Below are 14,197 nucleotides of genomic sequence, written 5' to 3'. Positions count from 1 at the left end.
TAAAAATTCGCTAAAGTTTTAGCTAGCATTGGGGCACGCATTATGCGGACCCATCAATGGGGAACACATCAGCTTTGCTGTGGAGCAGACGCTTTCAGTCGCAAACTGACGCTCAACGAGTACACATCTCGGTGGTTGAAAATACCTAGAAAACGAAAAACGCTTACCATAAATAAAATACATATAAGCAATATAATACAAGCAAGCAAGCAGCACAACAGCTAAAAGCCACAGCTAACTACCTAAGCGCTTTTTCTGTTGAAAACTGCCAGCCAGTCAGCCTGCCCGATTGATTGTATAGTCGTCAGCCGCCACACAGCGTGCACATTTCCGAAGCAAACAATAAAATAATAAAGTATCTATCATCTGCCTACCTATAGCACGCTAGCTAGTGTTTGCTCCATACACTCGCCCTGCTTTCAGATTAGAGCGATAGAGAAGACAAGAGTCGTCATTACTTGTACGTACTGTCTTCGTCCTTGCTGTTGCACCGCATTCTTTCTATCACATCGTACGCCTTCGGCTGTACAGCGAACATTCAGATACATACGTTGTTGTTTGTTGTTGTTGGTTGTGTGGTTCGACTGTAGATACAGATACATTTACGTATAAAGTATCTACGTATCGCGAACAGAACAGCTCAGCTCAGCACAGAACGTACCGCTGAAATAACATTCAGAAGTTAAATACACACCGCAAACGACAGTCTCGAACAGTGTGTCTGTGTGCTTCGTACCGAGTGGATCGTCAAAGCAAATTGTACGCGTCTTGTGTTTTAAAGCAAATAAAATAAATTTGTAAAAATACATAAAAATAACCGCGAACGCAGTTATATAAGTTACAACAAAAAATTATAAAATATATCAATTATATTTAAAAACACAAACTACACAGAACAAATCAAAGAAAATGTCAGCCGCCACAGAACAACAAAATAACGGTGATGTCGCTGTTGAGAAAGTTGCCGCCGATGCCGTCGATGCGGCAGCAGCCGTGAAGGAAGATCTCAAAAAGCCTGCCGTCGATGAAACAGTAGCGGCCGCCGACAATGGTACAGCGACAAAAGGTGACGATGAGGAAGCCAACGATGCCGCCGCACCCGTCAAGGGACAAGTGAAAGGAACAAAACGGCCCGCCGAAGTAAGTACTTTTCATACATTTTAATATTTTATTTAAACAATTAGTTCACAATCAGGATGCGTAAGGATATACTTACATACGTATTTTAAAGCGACCGACGCTTGTTAGCCTTTTGTTCATCTACGCCGAGTAAGAAATTAATTAGTGCTAAATTTGTGCGCTGCTATAACTCTACGTAAACTAGGCTAACTTTTTGTGTATGCTTGTGCAGCGTCAAGTGTGCCGACAAGTATACATATATTCTCCCCATACATACATACATACATACATATCTACATGTATACAGAGAAGTCAAAATGTTGTGTAGATAACGCCAAAGCGAGGGGGAAAAGGTGTCCAAAGTTGCAGAGAGGATAAGAGATTTTGACAAGCCATTTGACAGTAGCACCATTAATATTTTCCCGCTCGTTTATTTGGTCGTGCTCCGTTTATGGAGCAATTGCAACATAAACAAAACGTTATCGAAAAGCATTTCAATAAGTATTTTTGCCCTAGAATTGTTGAGAAACTCAAGCAAATTGCTTGATTTCACAGTACAGTCAGACAGAGTAGCGCATGGACGCCTTTGAGTTATACACAAATTGTTCGTATTAATAGGCATTTTACTATGCGGTCGCACATTTTCTTTATTTTTTAAATATAAAATTCGTTTTTATAATAATTTCAAAGGTATTGCGATTTTTCTGTAGCCCATTTATATAATATTTGTTACATTATTTATACATATACAGGCATTAAATTAAGACATTGCGTTTTATTTCTCTTAATTTCCACACCTTAATGCCTTAATTGGCTGATTCATGCTGTAAGCGTTTTCATATTTCTCGCATGTGTTTGACTTTGCGGCTGATACATATGTATATGCAATAAAAGGCGAGAACATGCAAAACATTTCCACCACACACATTCGATTGACTATACACAAACTTGTATGTACCGCAATTCGCGTGATAATTTCCCACACGTTTGATAAAACATAAATATTTCACACAGTATGTAATATTTCAATGAAAAAATTCGTTAGAAATTTCTAGAAAGAAATGCGAACGTGTGCAGGAGCAGCAGCGTACATTGGCGCTCTTACATGATGTTGGCTTTGCAAATTGGTATTACAATAGCTGAAAACAGACAGAGGCAGGAAATTGCATGTAATCCTGGAGCTACATATTTCCATATACACCACAGTGTGTGTGTGCATGTGAATTCAAGCGCGCGCATTTTATCTGACATCAGTATTTCACTGCTGCTCACATGTTTATTTTATGCTCTCCAAAGCAACCGACTCCTATATGTACATTCTCTCGTAACGTCGTTACATGTGTAGGCTCTCAGCGTTTGTCAAAAGCATGTTTTGTATATTTACGCAATGACTCCTTCCAACGCACATATACTTTTTGACCTTTGTTGTTGCGCCTTTTTCCATTTTTTTTTTTTTTGTTTTTTTTGGGACAAACTGCAGGACGATTTGTATGTGCTACAGTTTTAGCGGTCGAATGATGGTCGTTTGGGTGGTATTTGAACACCCTCGATTTCTTATTTTTTCGAAGGCAACATTTAAGCTTACATAAAACATTTATGTAGCTTACAGCCTTGTTGTTGAAATGAATCATTGATTATTTATTAATGCTTAACCACAAAAATCCTAAATATAAACTTAGCTAACTTTTATTTACCACATAAAAGTATTTTTGATAAGCAAATGGTGATAATAGCACATAGGCACTAAGTTTATGTTGTGGAGGCGTACTAGTGAAAATCAATAATTTCTCCGACTCTACACCTACTAGTCCTCATATACTCAGGCGCGCAATTGCAGCACTTGTGTGACCCTTTGCTCCTACTTTCGACTCCTTTTTGCGGCTTGTTGCTCGAAATTGTTTTATCTTGCTTCTACATTGTGTTGGTGGTGTACATAACAGGATATAGTAAGTAGGCAGTCGAGCGCTGGCAGCTTAACGTAGATATTACAGTAATTAATATGCTGTGAATATCCTTTTATTACAGCGCGTGTTGGTAGACGCTTACGCGCGCATGAGAGCCCCAAACGATGGAAGCTTGCGTGCGAATTTCTTCACTGGGATTTGAGTAGCTAATTAAATCTATGTACGTGTGTTAAGCGTTAAGTAAATCAATCGTTTAGTTTAGTTTTCTAAATAAGAGTCTTTTGAGACGTTCTCATAGATCCACATTTTCCAGCTTAGAGTCTATAAGCACTTCCGTTTTTAATGATCACAATGTTAACGACCGAAAGGCGCATGCACGCAGCTTTCATAATTGAGTACAGTAAATGTCTCTGCTTACTCTCTTTACTTTTCTTTGACTTTCTTTACTACAATGCAGCTACATTTCAAAGAAAGTTGCTGCATTTAAAAGTAACCGCTTGTATTAGTTTTTTTCGACGTTTCTGTACCTTCACCACAACCCCTGAGCTAAACAAACAAGCATTGTGTCATTATTGTAGCTACCTATTAGCAGCAGAGATATGAATGTATGTATGTTTGTATTCAGGTTTGCCGGCCGGCGTAACGGGTGTGCGGAGTTATGACCGATTATGTTGCTTCTTACACATACAACATACACAAATATTCTATTTTCACAGTTGACAATTTATTGTTATTTAATATTTGATTAGCATGTTCGCCTTACTTTTTTTTAAAACCTCAATATTTTGTTGTTGTATGTATTTAAAAAGAAATATTTAGATTATTTTGAAGAGCTGTGCTTTTATGCAATCACTTTCGTATTAATTTTTATAACCGCAAAATACTGGAAACAAAATCAATATAAACTTGAGATAATTACTCCACAACGACCACAACAACCTTTCATGACATCTCTCACATGTTTCTTTCTTTTCGATTTATATACTTGATAAGCCTATTAGTTAGCGCTCTAATCTTATTTTTTTTTAGTGTTTTTCTACTTACCTGTAATGACTTTCATCATTTACTGAGTACGCATAGCAAGTATTTTTATTCTCTGCCACGCTCTCGTGCTCGTGCTTAGCATTTATTTCATAGATACACTTGTTTACTTCATTAATGTACATATGTACATATATACAAAGTATCTGTTTGTATGTGAAAAAGCGAAAAACGGAGTATATGCTTAAGCTGCTCGAGCACGCGGTGGGTAGAGATAGCAACATGAAAAAAATGCTGAAGATACAAACAAAAGCGCACAAGAAGATACATAAATGGCATTCCACGCAAAATAAAAACAAACCTGTTATATACCAGCCATATTTGTGTAAATAGCCACTCTGTACGTTAGTGCAGTTGTCTCTTTCGCACACTTGTTTATTCATTTGTTTTCTCGCTAGCAGTGATAAGTGACAGCTCTCCTTTGATTATATGGCACGCCGGTTTTTTTCTTTTTATTTCTCTATTTTTCTTCCAACTTAATATTGTTGAGCGCGACTGCTGTTTGTGGGTTAGGTTGTTATTAACGCTTTGTGAACCTTTTGATTGCTGTCTGGTAAGCTTTTGCAGCTTTTCCTTTGCATTACGTGTGTAGTTCCAATACAAGAATTTCTTACAATTGCAAAAATATGTATTTCCCACATGCTGCTTTGCTGCTGGCGAAGACATAAAAAATGTGACTACAGCATGATTGAAATCGACTAATGAATCATTAACGACAGGCAATCAACTCAACTGAAATTGGTTGAAATAGTATAGAGAATACAAAGTTATTAATAAATGCTTGAATTTGTAGGTGGGAATGTTTAATAGAAATGGTAATTGCTTTTAAATTACAATATTTGTCTACATTTTTTACTAAATATGAATGTATATTATTTGCTTTAGCTACGGTTGGATCGCATCGAGAAAATCACTAAATACTTTTCAAAATCATAAACTTTCTAAGCTAATTTTGTTTCCTATCTATGACGTCAATCAATAATCAATAAATATTAAAACTGGGCGGTAATTGTCGCTAGCAAAACTAATTTTTCAATCCCAATAAATAATTCAATAAATTGATAGCATTTTTAAACGAGTGACAGCATTATTTTTTATATACTCAAACTTTTGAAACTAGCTTTTGACTTTTAACAACTTCATCAATTCATTGATGAAACAGGTTTACGCTCTTTCAAGGTCATATTTTCGTACTCTCTAAATTTCCATAGAAATATGTACTAAAAAACATGTTGCCAAATAATTAAAAAACTGAAAGCAAACGAATGTGTACCGCCAAAATCTGGTATGAAGATATAAAATTCCTAATGCTCTCTAAAATAATTCTGTTGTTGCTCTCATGTTATTTGCTCGCGCTCTTTTTCCCCCCTCACCTTGCACTCACAACTTTTCTATTCACAACATTGTAATGGATCTCCAGTAATAAATTCTGAGTTTATAACATTACTAAACATTGTTTTTGAAAAGCATTTGTACAGTTGGGAACCATCGTGATCAACTTATTTTTTCCTCACTATCATTAACCTATACACGTTTTTTCCCCCAGAGCCGACGAACAATGGAAATGACGTTTGAAAGCTGCTTCATGTAAAGTGCTTTTGTCTATGTATGCATGTGCGCTTGTACGCTTTCCAATTGTGTTTTGTAATTGTGCCATTTTGCGCTATGCTTTATTAAACATACAAAACTTATCACGCTTCCATATGCATACGCACGTTCGAAAAACATCGATTATGTGAACCGGCGCACAAGGCGGGCGCACTATAGCCATTCTGCTCATTCATGGTACGGCTAGCGTATTACATATTTGTCGCCCCCCCTTTTTGTCTACGTCCGTTCGGCTACCTTGCGACAATTTGCGTTCATTGTACTCATCATTTGTTGTTTTCCTTAGTCGTTCTTTCTCTTTTTGTGGGTTATTCTACCTTTCTTTATTGTTATTATTGCGTTTTTCTACATACTATATCTGACAGATAGTCCAATTCTTACTATGTACTCACTGTGAGAGCGCAGTGACTTTGTAGCTAACAAGAATGCGCAGCAATTCACTAATTCACTAGCATCCGTGTGAGCATCTGAAATGTGCCGGCCGCCTTTCCCCTGTTCGTCGTTAGTGGTACCGAAGTGAAGCGAATTGTATTTTTGTATAAGTATGTCGGACATTTCGCCGCCATTGCTCGTTCCGCGTACCCACGCTGCTGTACTAAAAGCGATTATATTTTTTCGAACACATGTCTGTTGCTCCCATGAGAAAAAGATGCAACCGATACGTTGTAGCAATGCTCACAACTTATTGTTCTTGCTCGCTCTCTCTCTTTCTCTCTGCCATTTGTGGTCTACAAATACACTGCAACAAATTTCGGAAAACTGAAATAAAAAGTAAATAGCCGCAGTCGACAGCTGCATATTGAGCAAGCGGCTTTTGAAATGACTTATTGTACAGCGTTCGGTATGCTTACGTTTACGTCTATTCACTTCGGCATTTCCGACGTTAGATGTTATAGCGGCGGACGTACCGCACCACTTACAGCAGTTGTTGGCCGCTGACAGCGCTGACGTTATTAATTCACTTTGCGTCAAGTACAGTTTACTTTGCAGCTGGTCTTTTGTTGTGTGGAACGGCTGCTTGCTTCACTTGGCTTGCTGACTTACTTACATACATATTTACGTACCCAGTAGCGTCGTTAAATGTTATTTGTTATTTTTTCTTTCGATTTCCATTTGACCACGTATTATGGAGGGTTGACGTCGCTGCTTAACGACCGCCCTCATGCAGCTGCTGAGGTGGGAACAGTTTGTCAGCGGTGACGGTGTGGTTGGTGGTTGGCGTTTGAGATGATTCAACTAGTAACTCATGAATTTTTATTAGATGACTAAATTTTAAAATGACTGCGCGATTTTTAGTAAGCACATAGCGTTATTATTTCTAATTTATTCATATTGAGATATTTTTGGCATTTCATATTGCCTCTCCAAGATATTTTGGCATGAATCCATCATATTGCCTAGGCCTATAAATTACCACTAGGGCGAAATAATTAGAACTAAAATATATACAAATAGCTAGTATGTGACTTTTGTTTTTGTAATTCCATATGCGTTCTTGTTAAAAAAGTTTCATATGATTTTTTAGTCGTTTCGTACCACTGATTGTGAACTCAGCAAAAATTAAATAGTAAATTTATTATATGAATTGAACTAAACATTTTTATACTTACTTACATATCTTTATTTTTTTCAGGCGAAATCCGCTGAATCAAAGAAGGCCAAAAAAGAAAAGGCCGCTGATGCTGATTCAGATGATGAAGAGGTTTTAGAAGAGATCACCGAGGGTGATAGTGAAATTGAAAGTGACGAATATGATATCCCCTACGATGGTGAGGAGGAAGACCTCGAATGCGACGGTAGGTGTCTGCAAAGTGTTAAATATTGATTAAAAATAGTTAATGGTGACCGCAAATTAATTTTCACATATTTCAAGTTATTAACATATGTTTTCGTTTTCTTTTTCAACCAAAATGTTTTTTTTATAATATATAGAAATATTTCACTAATAGAATAATTTTTCTATTACAGATGATGACGACGAGAACGACGACGGCTCCGGCTCAGATGATCAGGCGTAATAATAATATAGTAGTCAAAACCATTTAAATTAAATATAAAAAAAATATAAAAAATGCAAGAAAACTTAAAAAACTGCAAAACAAAAAAATGTAATAACACAAACAAAGAAACAAAAATGATGAAGAAAGAAGTATATAATTATTATGTTAAGAAATACTTTTTAATTTCTTATTTTATTTTAATTGTATTATGTGTAATTTTTTTTATAAAAAAATAAGAGAATGATGATGATGAGAACAACAAAAGGCGAAAAAACCCACAAACTGCATAATTTTTTCCTTTACACTTAAGTCTTACGTATATTATCATTTTAATATATAATTATATATATATATACATATATATAAATATAAACAACTTAAGCGTAATGATGAAAAGATGAGTTAAACAAAAAAATATTAAATAATAATAATAACATGATATGAAAATGATGAACACAAATTACAACAATAGCAATTAGAAACGTTACAATTGAGTAAAAAATACAAAAAACATGAAAAGTATTTAAATAAAAGAAAATTATGTGAAAAAAATTTAACTCTTGCGAAAAATTATTATTTATCCCAAAAACAAAAAAAATAATATTTCCAAATTCTTGGTGTCGAAGGGAGGTGAAGAAAAAAAAATATTTCCAAATTTTTAGCGGCGATGACAAGGCAAAAAAAAAAAATATTTTTAAAATTTTAGCATCGAGGAAGGTAAACAGGTTGTTGTTGGCGTAATTGTGAAACTGTCGGTGTTTCTATATTAATTTTTTTTAAATACATAATTCATAATAAGCATAAAAGCTACATAAAAAAAGCTGGTAAGTGTTTGCATAGCGTATGGTTTCATATTTACTCTTTCTATTGAACTTTACAAATTAATGCTATACAAAATATCATCGGAAGCACTACAGTGTGTTTCACTAAAAAATTGCGTTTAGTTATGGCGAAAAATAATAATTATTAAACACTTCTAACTAACATATACGTATATTTATTTTTCACTATAATTAAAATTATTTTTGACTATACAAATACTATTTTTGAAAACCAACGTATGGATATGTGTGAAATTCGTATGTATGTTTGTTGCATGAAGACCTAACCTCAATTAAAAATGTATACGAATCGGCCGTGTGTTTAAATAATTTAATTACGGCTAAATAAAATAAATAGGGGATAACATTAAAAACACCATTTTTTATATTTTTTATTTTATGTATTATTAACAATTTTAAAATAACGAATTAAAGTCAAAACAGTTTAAAAACTAATAAATTTTAATTTTTAAATTTTAAAATAATGTAATGTAGAATTGCATTCTTATACAACTGCTTGCATGTGAATATATTGTAAAAACATTTAATAAAGCTAAACATCTCCCTATACAGTATTATTTAAAAATTCTACCATGCATTACGAATCAAAAGTATATATGTATATCCAATAAAAATGTTAAATATCTGAATGAAAATAAAATCATGCAAAACAAAAGACCTCATTTGTTTATACAAACATTTATAAATACGTTTAAATGAACGAAGTTACTAACTACTAACTATACAAACAAAAAACAGAGAAACATATGTTATATGAAAAATATATAATAAATAAAAAGTATTAATTATACCGAAAGTATGTATGTACATACTATGTATATACATATATACTTGGTAATAAAATGATAAATTTGCCAAGTTGTAGTTTTATTGCTACCATGTATTGTGTTACATGCATGGGTAGATACACATAGAAACATATGCACGTATATATATACATATATATGTATTAGGGTGTCCGTTATTTACCAAATATTTAGTTTTTGTAAAAGTTCCGTGAAAATTGTCCTAAAAGAAGTCTTTAGTGTTGGGTATTGTACTATATTCTTAAAGTATACCATGACGTATGAGCAACACAATGCACAAATCACTTGTATGAATGCTCAGTACATTTGATGTATAACTTTGACTGGTGTAACTTCTGAATTAATGATTTTAAGGAAAATATCCACAAAATCTTTTTTGTAGAGCATACAATTTTGTATTAGAATATTGTTTTTAAAAGTTGTAGGTTTACTTCTTCTTCTTAATTGGCGTAGACACCGCTTACGCGATTATAGCCGAGTATAGTGTAGGTTTACTTGCTTAATGCAAAATATCAAAAAATCCATGTTATATACGCTCATGGGAAAATAATTATAATTTATGCGGGGTTTAAATTGAAAATTAAGAGTTTGTTTACGTTGGATCCTAATTGTTAGGGCAAAAATTTTACCTTAACAATCTATTCAGGTTGTAAATAGATATGTAATGAAAATTAGTCAAAATGTTGCCCTAAAATTCTTGCGTCCAAGGCAATTGCCTATATGGGCGGCCAGTGCTGTATGTAACGTACTTATGTATGTATATTTAAATACGGAAATACTTATTAGCGGTTGAAGAAAATATATATACATATGTATATGTATATCAATCAAATATAGATTTATAGCCAGTTATAGGCATTTATACATATATATTATATACCTACATATTTCCAATTTAAGCGAAGTATACGCCCTTCAAATATAAATATGGAAAATATTTAACACGCAATTTACTGCATAACAAAGACGTACATATGTATATCTATATACATACATACATACAACACACCCAACTCAATAGTTAACATTTCTACGTACATATATGTATAATCCGAATGCGATACACTTTATATACAATGTGCTTGGTTATAAATTCTCTGCCAAACAATGTTAATATCGCATGCTAAGGGGAGTTCAATAACAGCAGCAACAAATGAATAAATCAAATAAAACCACTAACCAATGAAACAATAAACCACCCTCAGGTAATGGAGTGATATGTACACTAATATGTTTATATAAGTATACATATATGAATGTGCTTTTATATGTATGAGCTTCAAATCTCAAAACACCCACTCTCCCAACACTCGTTCAAAATAACAACAACAAAATTGGTAGCACACCGAACAAACTGAAGTACGAAAACACGATACAGACACTTCGAGAGACTTCGTCAATAATCAATAATAAAATGAGAAGCACTTACATACTTATGTATATGTAAAGTGTTTATTTATGCGCCTATATTTATAAATGATACTATTAAAAGAATGGTATATATAAAGACACATATATATGTACATACTATATGTATTTTTAATTTATTAAAAAAAAAAATGTTTTTTTCATATCAATATAATTACAGTTGAGCTTCCCTAACTCGAATCACCATAATCCGCCAAAAAATATCGAGTTATGAGACTTCGAGATATTGAAGGAAATTTGTTTGAAATTTGACTTCTACTGCCAATTCAAGAGTTCGAGTTTTAGAAAACTTCGAGTTATTGGCATAAGACAGAGTGAAAGAATCAGATTGAATTTGAAATTGTGGTGTGTTGAAAAAAACGTGGTCATTAGTACGTTTACGCTCATTTTCGCACTGGAGCATACTAATCATCATACTAATCAATATAATATTAGATATTAAGTTTGGTCGATATTGGTCGAGTAGAGCCTGAAATATGGGTTTTCACTTAAATTTGGGCGATGCCATGCTTATAGTCTTGTTTTGATGTTGGCTTCTATAAACCCTTCTCGTACCATCTCCTACATAAAATTTAACGTCTCTGATGAATTTATTTATTGATTTATCACGTTTTTAACAAAGCAAGTGGACCCGATTATCCTCCGATTTCATATATTTTTACAGTATTGTAAGGGTTGCTTTGTACTGTGCGAATTTGGTTATTGTGTCATAAGTGGTTTGCGAGATATACATATACACATTAGAATCAGAAAGATAGGTATGCATAAATCATTTTAATGGCGGGACACCGCCATATTTTCTAGATTTTTAGTCCATAGGTGCCCCTTGCTACTACGATCCCAAATGTGACAAATTACAGTTTTGTATCTTAATTTAGTGCTCATAGTGCAGTTTATATGTTTTCGGTTAGTTTTGTGGTCATGACTGTGGTACGATTACGTCCATCTACGAACTCATACTCTCTTTTTTTTTTGCCTAGGAACCCATGTACCAATTTCTTTATGATATCCTGATTTTTACTCATTTCAATTAATTTTTTTAATTTTAAATTCCCATGATCCACTAGGCGATCTCCTGGAAGACCTCTGAAAAAAGTGTCAGGCGGTGAAGAAGACTTTTCTGCTTAGAAATTAGCTCAAATGCAAAGCTCTTTGAAAAAAAAATATACATAAATATATTTATGCAAGTAATGATCATGGACTAGAATAGTTTAGATAAGTAAATGAGGAATGCACCACGACCTAGGGTCTATTGTGGCTCCTAACTCACAACGTCTCAACTAGCCCCAGCAAATTGATGAGTAAAATTTTATTTTTTGGAAAAATTGCGACTTCCAAAAAAATAATATTTTGTGAAAAGTTTTTACACTTCAGAGTGGTTTAAAAATTCGAAATTATTATCAAAATTCTTAATCCTTCGATCATTATTGACTATGTAAACAGACACAAAACAACTTACAAATACGTTCATATTCCCGAAACTATTATCGGCATATATTTGCAATACATACATGTGTACATTCGAAATATATAGGCCTTTTGACTGAGATTAAAAACACAGTTCGTTCCAAAATCAATATCTTCATTTAGCAGCTTAGGTTATATCATTACATTTTGATTAATTAGAGCTTCAGATAAAACTTAATAAAATTATTATTAGTGTGAGAACTCTACATTTTAATTTCTTTTTTTTTAACATTCTCATTGCATTATAGTATCTATACATTACAATTAGATACATCAGAATCAGAAAGATTTTCATAGTTTTAATCGATTAATCTTAACAAAGATTTAATGCAACTTATTATATAAGGCATATTTTATTTAAAAAACTTAGCGGTTTTTTGGAATGATGTTAAATAAGTGTACTTTACACATTTACAAAATTACCATAGTGTAAAAAAATATAAATACTATTTTAACGACTTAACTGTCTATTTTAATCTTTTCTAAATATAGCCAACTCATTCAATTCAAGTTGTTGCTTCTGTAACAGCATTTCTTCTCTCCGTAATTTTTCTATTTCATAATTATGCCTACGTTGTTCTTTTAGCTTTTCAGCAGTTGCTTCGTTAAGTTTATTTATTGATTCACACATTTCCTTCAGACCGTGTCTTATATCTTTCATGACACTCAAGCTTTCAGCTTGTCCTTTGGCAGTCTCTTTAATTAGCTCGGAAACTGATTTTATTAATGTGGTTTGCTGTGAAACAAGCTGAACTACATCTTTATCGTTCGTTTTCGCCTTTTGTGATGATTTTATGTTACGTTCTTTTAGCGGAAGCTCAGCGTCACTATTTTGTATTTCACTTTTTACCTCACTCAGTGTTGAGTGGCACATGACAAAGGGCTGCACGGTTATACATTCTGTTTCTGCGATATTCCTATTATCGCCAAAATCGAAAGTAGTAAAACCAGTATCTGAATCCATTAACATTTCGTTATCAGTCTCATCGAGTATCAATTCTTCTTTGATTACATTGGTGATGTTATCATAGTGCCCACGAAAGTCTTCCTGTTTGATTGATTTAGCATGGTTATCTGCATCACCACCCAAATCTTTACTCACTTCTGATACAGATGCTCTTCCAGATTCAAAACCAACTTCGGAAGGCACTGAAACTTCATTATTGCTATCAGCGTTGATTAATTTGCCAATACCTTCGATGTCGTTATTTAAAAATCCACAAATGTGTGCTAATTTATTTTCAATTGACGATAGAAAAGTTTTTTTAATTTGTAGGTCATCCTGATCTCCACCGGCAGCTTCATTTCTCTCCTGTACAATTTTCCTCTTAACTGCAGAGCGCCAGTCGAACCAAACCTATTCAAAATAATAATATCATTTTGATGAAATATTTGTACTTTCACTAACTTTTTTCCACCGTTCAGGTGTTTTCCTTGGTGGGCCGCGAACATTCAGCTTATTGGCCAGCAAATTCCACAGATAATTTCTCAGTTGTTTGTTCGACAATGTACCACAAGCAAGATCAGGGTACTCTTGCATAAATTTAACCATTATGGCTTCCTGTGCACCATTTTTATGTCGACCCCTTTATTTAAAAAAAAATAAACGATTTACACATCTATATTACTATTTTATAAAAATAATATTACTTACATTTCGTAGACGACTTTTTTTTGACAAATAATTTTAGTGCCAACACAACAGAGTGGTTTAATATCACTACAATTTGTTCGATTTGATTTCACTTAGAATTTCGATATCGAAAAAATGAGAATGAAATAAGTTCGAAGGGAAATTTTTCGATTAATCCAAAGTTGGTAGTTTTTAGCTATATTTTGAAGTATCTCGAAAATATGTAAAGTATTTAAAATATAAATGCATATTCAAAATATTTTTCAAGAGTAAAATTATTTCGAAATTTTGAATTTTAATTAGTTATCTAGAAATAAATGATATGTATTTGAATACCATCCTGTAACTC

General features: G+C 33.3%; 2 protein-coding genes across 2 annotated transcripts; one reads left to right on the top strand and one right to left on the bottom strand.

The window, feature by feature from the left end:
- Positions 1–90: 90 nt before the first annotated feature.
- Positions 91–7,764, top strand: LOC120767862 (bacchus). Its single transcript, XM_040094176.1, has 3 exons — positions 91–1,140; positions 7,306–7,468; positions 7,641–7,764. The coding sequence occupies exons 1-3, from the start codon at positions 910–912 to the stop codon at positions 7,688–7,690; spliced, it is 444 nt and encodes a 147-aa protein (XP_039950110.1). The 5' UTR covers positions 91–909; the 3' UTR covers positions 7,691–7,764.
- A 4,770-nt stretch (positions 7,765–12,534) lies between these two features.
- LOC120769525 lies at positions 12,535–13,987 on the bottom strand. The gene is made up of 3 exons (XM_040096563.1): positions 13,870–13,987; positions 13,624–13,801; positions 12,535–13,572 (listed from the first exon to the last, which is right to left on the bottom strand). Coding segments are annotated over exons 1-3 (1,065 nt in total). The 5' UTR covers positions 13,872–13,987; the 3' UTR covers positions 12,535–12,687.
- Positions 13,988–14,197: the final 210 nt, after the last annotated feature.

The sequence above is a fragment of the Bactrocera tryoni genome, chromosome 2 (genome assembly GCF_016617805.1).
Source record: "Bactrocera tryoni isolate S06 chromosome 2, CSIRO_BtryS06_freeze2, whole genome shotgun sequence".
NCBI lineage: Eukaryota > Metazoa > Arthropoda > Insecta > Diptera > Tephritidae > Bactrocera > Bactrocera tryoni.
The sequence above is the reverse complement of the archived record's forward strand: the minus strand, read 5'-3'. Positions and strand labels throughout refer to the sequence as shown.